The sequence below is a fragment of the Amblyomma mixtum genome, chromosome 6 (assembly GCF_055824585.1).
Source record: "Amblyomma mixtum isolate Tamu chromosome 6, ASM5582458v1, whole genome shotgun sequence".
NCBI lineage: Eukaryota > Metazoa > Arthropoda > Arachnida > Ixodida > Ixodidae > Amblyomma > Amblyomma mixtum.
In genome coordinates, this window is record NC_143017.1 from 145,094,689 (window position 1) to 145,104,465 (window position 9,777).

A 9,777-nucleotide genomic window follows, 5' to 3' on the forward strand; every position below is an offset into this window, starting at 1 on the left:
AGATGACACCTACTTTTCTAATGTTCTAAACACTTATACCTCGCCGATCCCTTTATGAGGTTAGAAGATCCAACTGTTGGGCATCCCCAAAAATGAGGACTAAATATTCATGATGCTCAGGTCTCTCTTGCCTCGGTTTCTAATAATTTCTTAAGTCTGATGAACTTAGCATTTTGTCACTGACTTTCATTCGTAACCTCTATATAGATAAATGCTCTGCTAACTCAAATGTTATCTTTTTGTGCAAAAGCACATGCCTGAAATACTGATCGTATTCGACCGACGACGTGCTCTCTATTTCATTTTTTCTCCTTGTTTTTCCTTCTGTTGTAGAAACAGGTATTTTGTATTCTCTATAGTCTGTCACGCCGAGTTTTGCACTGAGCGTAGTTGTCATTTCTGCTCCTAATGGCTTGCACCTGAGTTAGCGTTGAAATTTTTTATTGAGCTTATTGCTTGCTGTCAATACTTAGGGGAAGTGAGGCCCGTCAAAGAGTTATGCAACACTGCTATTTTCTTGCCGCCCTCAGTTTTTTGCAATACTCGTTAAGCGAAATAAAGATATGAAATGAAATAAATCCATATAAACAGTGCTGCAGCCTTACCACTGAAAGCAGCAATACCTTTCAAGGCAGCTGTTAGAGCGGGACACAAAAACTATGGCCGCACCCTAAGCATTAGATATGGCCAATGTAGGCTCTCCAGCAGCAAAATAACGCCGTTGTGATTGCGTATGGACGTAAATTTTTGTCCCTACAGTGCTTCTAGGCATTGGCTGTGGAAGTGCTCCGATTGCAGCAAGTGAGAGACGTTGCGATAACCGAGAACGTACTACTTTAGTGTTTTCGCTCTTCATGAAGAACAAAAAACGTGATAGTACAACTGTAGCTGTCACATGCACGAAAGCTTCGTAGGAAACAAATGCTTAACTGTAAAGACAAAATATGTGCAATGTTACTCAACTGCAGCTCGCTGAATGCGTATTTTAATGTGTGCGCGTGCGGCAACTGGCGCGCAAACACATGTACTAGAAAACATGGCCTAAATTAAAGAAAGGCATGCGGCTGAGATTTACGAACGTCTGCTTGTGACTGATGTAACAATTAACCAGACACGTGCATACACGGCACACTGAGAATACCTTGTGTTGCAACATCCCATAGCAAATCAGTTTCAGTGAATGTTTCCGTGGCAAAGGAAGTGACGGCTTAGGAGCGTAAGGTTAACCGCGCAGTAAGACTAATTAATGATCGCGGCCACAGAGGGGCGCTCTAGATAAATGGCTTGACTTCAAAGGAATTAAAAGAAGGAATAAAAAGAGAAGGCAGTTCAGAAAAAAATTCTTTAAAACGAGTCCTGAGTGCGCTGAGAACAACGCTGCAGTGTAAACGACAACTCTTGCAAAATTCTGCAGTGAGTTATAGCGCAGCGATTAACGTGAAACATAACGAAGACAAAGTAAGCGGGCAATCAGGGGTATAGTCCTGAGAAATAATCGAAAAAATATGATAAACCCGATAAGTTCGCTACAGAGCACAGAACAGAAAGATGCCTGTGAAAGTTTGCCAGTTAGGAGAAGTGCTAGTTCCGAAAGGAAGTAGAGAAAATATACAAAACGTTAACAAAAATTACGTGTATGGGCGAGAAAACGACACAGTAATAAAGACAACGCGTCATAGAGCTGCAGTCAGAAGTTAGCGTCTATCGATGAACGGTTCTGCCTGGAAACCGGCGCCATGTACTCCTTGAGGTAAAGATAGTCCCAACACCAGGTATTGTACGCGAGCATGACTATAAGGCCGCAGCCGATCTTCATGGCGATACCGGGAAGGATGAACTCGTCGTCCTGCAGGTCACCGTAGTCAGTCACGTACTCGCTAACGGGCGTCGCCGTGGTGGTCATGAAGCCGAAGTACGAGCAGATGGCGAACGGCATGATGAAGTACATGGGGTGCACCCGGACGGCGTCCGACATGTGGCCCAGCAGCGGCGCGAAGATGATGATGTTGTTGAGAGAGTTGTTGATCTCTGCCAGGACCAGGGCCACGAAGCCGACGAACAGCTGGAGCATCATGGTTGAGGAGACCGCGTGATATGGCAGCATCCAGTCGAAGAACTGCTGCAGGCTGTAGCGCATGATGAGCTTCGCCACGCACACGCCCGCGCCCATGGTGATGACGAAAGCCCAGGAGATGCCGTGCACCGCCTGCTGGAAGCTGAGCATGCGCTCCTGCTTTCCACGGGATTTGCTTCCTCGCCGCCTGGAGTTTATATTCTGCGGCAGCATGAACACCACCATGGCGGCCAGGCAGACCCAGACGTTCTCGCTGAAGAACGAGTCCTCAAACTCGGTCTCTACGACCTCGGCGTAGTGGTGAGAAGCGAAGATGGCGACCCCCATGCAGAAGAGGGTTATTAGTGTGGCGACCTCGGTGTATGTGATGGTGCCGAGTTCGGCGAACCGCCGATAGATGACGTCCTCGAAGGCCCGCTTCGAGATGTGGTCGCTGGACACCACATCGCTGGCGTAGCACACGGACAGCACTGACCAGAGAAGGAACGAGCAGAGCACCGTGAGAGGCAAGTGGCACTGCACCCATTTGTAGATAGTGATCTTGCGATAGTCGTATATCTGCTCCATGAAGGCTTTGACGAACAGGTTACCGCCACAGCCTACCACGGAGCCCATGCTTCCCAGCACGGCTGAGTAGGAGATGCCGATGAGCAGGCCCTTCTTGACGGTGAAGAACTCGCTCAGGATTCGGATCACGTCCGGTATGACCACCCCTCCCTCGATGAGGAAGTGGGCCTCCATGATGGGAGTGCCGATTCCCGCGCTACGGTGCAGGTACCGCGTGCGCAGCTCCAACACATGGAACAGCCGGTTGTCCTGGATGTGCTGGATGGCCTCCATGGCGATGGGCAGCACGATGGCCGCGGTTCGCACAGCGTTGGTCCACATTGACACGAGGATGGTGGTGATCACGAAGCCGCCGATGATGAAGCCAGACTTGCCGCCGAACACCAGCAGGAAGGTCAGAATGAGCCGCTTGTGCAGGTTGGTCGTCTCAACGCCGTTCACCACGAGAGCATACCTGTTAAGCACACCATGACGAGGCTGTCTCAATCGCGCGCGACATATAGCCGCGATGCAGAATCTATGAAGCACTGAAAAAGACGGCAGTGGAGTAGACTTCTGAAATGCTGAAAGAACATTACAACTGAAACCAAGGGTTGCAATGATCATATTGTGTGGCAGATGGGGTAAGGTACTCTTTCATGCCTAGAGTTTTATGCAGACACGCCTCTCTTATTGTAGGGGCAAACAGGGTATGAAACATAGCTGTGGCTGCCTTGAAAAACAGGCGTATCAAAGTTAAAAATAAATATTTTTGCTATGGCTAGGAAATAATCGAAATAACTTTACTTTCCATTTACTGGAAGTGTATTTGGCCCCGCCATCCAGAAATGCATCCAGGATAATGCTCTTTCTAAAGTGAAAGAAAAAAAACCCCAAAAACTCTGCAATCAAGGCTTTAAAAACAGAGGTCTTGCCTAAAATTTCTCATACGTCACGTCCGCGTTTTCGTCGATAAGTACCACCACGCGAACAGGCTGACTTCACTGAATGAAAGCTGTGTCACTGTCATCAGGCTGTGGCGTCAGTAGAAATATTATATAACTGAGAATGCTGCTTGGCTATATCTGTGGAAAAATTTAATAATCGAAACTGCGTTAGGCTTCAGAACCCATGGTGTACGACATGCACATGTGCGCTACTTATGTGAACGCTTGCTTCTGCGTTGGCTCCAACCGAATCTGCTTCGATTGTCACCCGCCAGATGGCGGTAGGTGTCCGCTGTCCTCAACGGCTGGTACAAAAGCCTACGCGCTAGCGATTTAATCCCAGTGGTCGATTTTGCTCTTGCAGTGCATAGCGGTGCCCGGTGATATCTTCTACGACAGGATGAAGAAATGCAGTTACTGCCGACTGTCTTAAAATATGCATCACGTTAAATATTAATAAATAATAATTTAAACAGTGTGATCGTGTGGGTTGAGTAAATATAGCAAGCAGTTCTCATTTCTTGAACATTGCGTTGAGCAAAGACTCGTAGTCCCTTACATGTACTTGCGGACTTGCGCATATGATATGTACATAAGCTTGCCATGATGGTCTAGACTGCCGGATAGTGTTTTTTTTTTTTTTTACGAGTGTCTGTGTCCTATCCGCACAGATAAAACACGACGTCCGCACAAGTGGGCGAAGTAAGTTGACATGGTAAGTTCTTGACAGCGCTCTTTCCTGATTAAGAATCGAGCGTAATTACTCTCGAAATAAAAAAGTCGTTGCGTTATCTTTAACTATGCATGACGTACGCGCGTAGAGATAGGGCCTACACAAAAACGCATTTGGCATGCTTGGAACAAGACCGGCGTCCCATTTTTGAACGCTGATAGGTGATCGACGAGTGTGTTACGAAATGCCTCCTTTCGGTGTATTTAGTCATCTTTTCAGGCGCTCTCTGTACAGTCGGGATCAATATGGGATGGCACAAACTTTTTTTCGCAGAGTTGCGAATTTTCTGGTTATTTATTCTTAAAATTCGGCCGCACTTTTGGACATCACATGCCCAGAGGAAAATTACTTAGGGAACAAAGAAAAAAACAGCGTTTGTCACACATAATAATAAAGTAATCAGTAAATGAATGCTGAAACTTCGTTCCTCTCTTAATATTGCTCACTACTGTATGTTTTTTTCGCAGTTCTGGGATGAACGTGTACTTGTCTATCTTAATTCTCGCTCTCCGAGCGAGACTCGAAACCATACTAGTCTCCAAACTTCTCCGGCTGTGCCAAATTTACAAATAATACGTACGCGTTCTAAACTGTTGCTTGCATGTATTGACTATTCCTGCCTTTTCACTTTTTTTGCTTGTTCCTCGCTTCGTTGTCGTCTTCGTGGCGCTGCAGATACGGTTCACCAATTTGCTTCAGTGAGGACGTAAGCGGTAGCGTTAAACTAGAATGCACAATAGAACTGCGCAAACGAACAGAGACACGTAGGAAGCAAAAATCCGCTAAGCGTACTGTCGACACTTAAGCGTAATGGACATAACTGGGTTCTTCAACAAATGCATTAACACGGTTCCTTGCAGAGGGAATCATAACTTCAACAATAGAATACCCGTTGCTCAAGAATTAGACGCTGTGCCAGCCGCGGAAAGAATGAGTTCGTGAGTTTGGGCCTGGCTTTGCTACGGTATGCGGGTTTTGATGTCCTGAAGCAGCATGTTGGCTAAAATGGACGCCGCAGGGGAGATGCTCCGGATTAAAATCTACTACTTATGTTTCTTTTTTTTTTTTTACCATGAACTCACATCACACTGCTCACGGACGCATTTTACACTTCATCATCAAAATGCAGCTAATGAGGCGGGAATTCAGTCTAGCGACCTTGGGATCAGTAGTTGTCTCACAAAATTCGGCGCAAGTTTGAAAAAAAGAAACAAAACAGCGCCGCGCACACGGCATCTCGCCAGCGCGGTCGTAAAACGGGGGAGAAGGTGCGCGAACAACTTCATGCGGCCGTAACAAAACCGGAGCCTTCTGCAGGGGCGTGCGTCAGATCTAGAATGTAGCTGAGGCATCGAGAAATCTTATTTCTATAATGCTCACTCTTATGTGACAGTAAATGGCATAATTCAGATTATCACAGGGCCGAACAGAGAGTTAATAATTAAAGATTTCCTGCGTGTCAGTGCTGAGGCAGTGGCCTTGAGACGGGACGCAGTGAAGCGACTCGGATTAATTTCCAGCACCCGGTGTTCTTGAACGCTTGCTGAACTCAGTACGCGAGCTTTTTTAATTTTGCGCAGGCTGAAAAGCGGTCGTTGAGGCCGGGGGGGAAGGGGCCAGCAACCCCGCTGTCAGACGTCGCGGTGGCTGGCAACAAAATCAGGGCCCTATGGCGGAACCGATGGTGCATGCTTACGCTATGTACAGTAGCATCGTGGTGGAAGTGTAGTTAGTGAGTAGTTCATCCGCCGAGTAGCCGAGGAACGGTGGCGCCAGGATTATAGGCAGGAAGGCCACGATCGCTGGTGGTATCGACTGCGTGAGGTGGGAAAACACGGGAGGCAATAGTTAAGTACGAAGCTCAAGGACCTGCATGCCATTTGTGCTGGAAACGCCTCATGCACGACTGCAAATCGGTGCGTGGTACCGTTAGTTCTTGCTGAAAAGACCTGACGAAGCTTTACAAAACCTAAGGATCTTTTTCAAGGGAGGCATTCGAAAAAGAACGGGAACTCAAGCCTGAAACATTGGCAGTTGTATGCCCTCCTTCAGAATCAGTCCTATAATTGGTTACATTTTAAAGCGTACAATCTAACACTTCAGCGATGTGCTCTTTTGAAGGCAAGTTAGTGCTGAATCTCTTGGTACAGTGACCTGCAGCTACTTGCACTACTGTTGCTGTCGGTTCTTGAATTACTGTTCTCAGTTTCAACACGTATAAATGGATTGTGGGAATAAGGCAGCGATGCTTTTGCATCCATGACGCATAACCTAGCGCGGGTTACCTCCTCCATCTAAAGCATCATGCGCTGTATACGACCGAATAAACCACGCGGATTGCTGTAAGGACTGCTGGAGATCCACGTGGTAGGAATTATCCCGCCTGCACTGAAGTGTCAAAACAAAGCTGTTCCCGTACCCGATCTTATCGTCGCACGAGATTCAAAACACGGCCTTGAAAGCACAAGCGCACGATGGTCCTCGAAGGGCCGCAGTCGGCGCATAGCCGGCAACACTCTAAACAAAGGAGTAAAAAGTGGGTAAGCTGTCCTCTAGCGCACTTTATTTTTACTCACATATAGGCGTATCATATTTAGAGTTAATTAACCACCAACACTTTCAGAGCTCTACTCGAATGATTGTGCTCGTTCCTCTACTCGACGAAAGGAGCCCTATTCTCACTTCATGGCTTTCACGGCAGTTTATGGGTCCCTGCCAGGCAACGTTACCAGTAATTGGAGACAAGCGCTTCTAGTTCCCTTGGCTGCCACGAAGTGGTGCATGGTTTTGAAAATTCAAAAAACAGCGCGCTGACATCATCCGTGACGTATGAAAGAAAGATAATGACGAAGTGGCTGCGACAGAAGCGTTGTAGGCCTCTAGGCTTAGCGGCAGTGGCTGGGCGCGGTCCCGACAGCAGCACTAGCAAAAAGAAAAGCCGAATTGCAGCTTGAGGAAGTGAGAAAACGACGTTTACCGCGTGCCGTCATGAACTCGAACAGGTAAAGTGCGACGGGATATCGCTAGGATATCGCTGAGATAACACTAGGAGGACGCAGGGGGCTTCACCTGGAACAGCCACAGGAAGAGCACGCAGAGGACGATGAAGGCGCAGTGTTCTTCGGTGGAACGTGTGCGCAGCAGCGGTGACAGGCAGACCGGGATGGCGTACATGGCCACTACGCGCACGTAGAAGCCCACTGTCTGAAAGCGGCGCGGGAGACTATGTCGTGCGAAGTCCGTCAGGGTCAGGTCCTCCGGGTTGGCGAACTGGTCGATCATGGCGGCCGCTGTCGCCTACACCGCACTCTAGCTGCTCGGGGTCTCGCGTACCCTGTTGGGAGGATGTTCTCTGCAGCGACCGACACCTTGGAGGAAGTTTGCACCGACGCTTCACCCGTGTGGTGGACTGTCTGCACGTGGAAGCACCGAAATTAGATCCGAACGACAGCGTAAATTTAAATAATACGTTTAAACAGCGTACATTGTTGCGGCCATCACATCAGCTGGTTTTTTGTAAAATACTTTTGCCGAGAAATCTTTTCATGAAGGTATATCGTGATCTTCAACACCGTCATCCCATTTACGTGCACAGCACGACGAAAACTTATCCCATTGACCTTCAGTTAACTTTGGATCCAGCTGCGGCCACACTATTCTGTTAAGTTTCGTAATCGCATCTGGCTACCTGTTTGCTTGCCCTTGCTGCGTTTACTTTATGTTGTTTTATGTTTATTTATGTTTATGTTGTGGAAAGCATACATGGATTGCTAAATACCAGGAGCTTAGTTTTTAATTAACCGGATAGTCAAAGATACAGGTGTGAGGAAAAAGATTAAGCCGAATTAATGAGGCATTGATGACTGAGAACTCCAGCCGCAATGTAAACCCAGTACCTTTCAGAGCACTGCACGAGCTCGGGCCGGCTCGGAATCTCTGGTTGGGACGAAAAATGCTTAGTTTTGTCGGATCTTTGCCGGGGACGGGCTCGGCATATATAGCAGGCATATGTATGGCTTTCTATTTAATATTGTAGGTTGCACTTGGGGCATCCTAGCAGCGGCAGCCGTTCGGTCCAAGGTCGTTTTCGATTGTGCGTCTTCATCTGCCTAAAATAGATATGTCCGCTATCAGAAACGCCATTGGGGAAGAGTATATTTGTTTAGGCCACTTCGGGTCTTTTAACAGATCATCATCATCATCGTCAGGCTGACTACGCCCACTGCCTGACAAAGGCCTCCTCCAGCTGCGGCCACCTATATAACCCTGCAAACTTCCTAACCTAATCTCATCAGCCCACCTTACTTTCTGAAAATTACAAAGAAGACGGCTCGACAGACGAAGACAAAGGAGGCACACGAAATGACAGAACCGGCGCCTCCTTTGTCTTCGTCTGTCGCGCCGTCTCCTTTTTTAATTCTCATGTACCAACAAGCCCTTACAAGGAGTTCTACTAACTGGCTGCCGCCCTTGCTACGCTTACCTTCTTTTGGAATCCAGTCTGTTACCCTTAACGACCATCGGTTATCTTTATTTCGCGCTGCATGCCCTGCTCAAGCTGATTTCTTTTTGATTTAGACTAGGATGTCATTAACTCGCGCCTGTTCCTTGACCCACTCTGTTCTTTTCTTTCCTCTCTCTTAACGTTAGACCAATCATATTCCACTGCATAGCTGGCTGCGTTGCGCTCAGGTTAAGTTGAACGCGTGTCGTTAGACTACGTTTCTGCCCCATAGGTGAACACACACACACACACACACACACACACACACACACACACACACACACACACACACACACACACACACACACACACACACACACACACACACACACACACACACACACACACACACACACACACACACACACACACACACACACACACACACACACACACACACACACACACACACACACACACACACACACACACACACACACACACACACACACACACACACACACACACACACACACACACACACACACACACACACACACACACACACACACACACACACACACACACACACACACACACACACACACACACACACACACACACACACACACACACACACACACACACACACACACACACACACACACACACACACACACACACACACACACACACACACACACACACACACACACACACACACACACACACACACACACACACACACACACACACACACACACACACACACACACACACACACACACACACACACACACACACACACACACACACACACACACACACACACACACACACACACACACACACACACACACACACACACACACACACACACACACACACACACACACACACACACACACACACACACACACACACACACACACACACACACACACACACACACACACACACACACACACACACACACACACACACACACACACACACACACACACACACACACACACACACACACACACACACA

General features: G+C 47.8%; 1 protein-coding gene across 1 annotated transcript; it reads right to left on the reverse strand.

Moving 5' to 3' along the window:
* Nucleotides 1-1,687: 1,687 nt before the first annotated feature.
* On the reverse strand, nt 1,688-7,582 carry LOC149340668 (Na(+)/dicarboxylate cotransporter 3-like). The gene is made up of 3 exons (XM_089551327.1): nt 7,370-7,582; nt 5,997-6,115; nt 1,688-3,095 (listed from the first exon to the last, which is right to left on the reverse strand). Exons 1-3 carry the CDS (start codon nt 7,580-7,582, stop codon nt 1,688-1,690), a joined length of 1,740 nt encoding a protein of 579 aa, XP_089407453.1.
* Nucleotides 7,583-9,777: the final 2,195 nt, after the last annotated feature.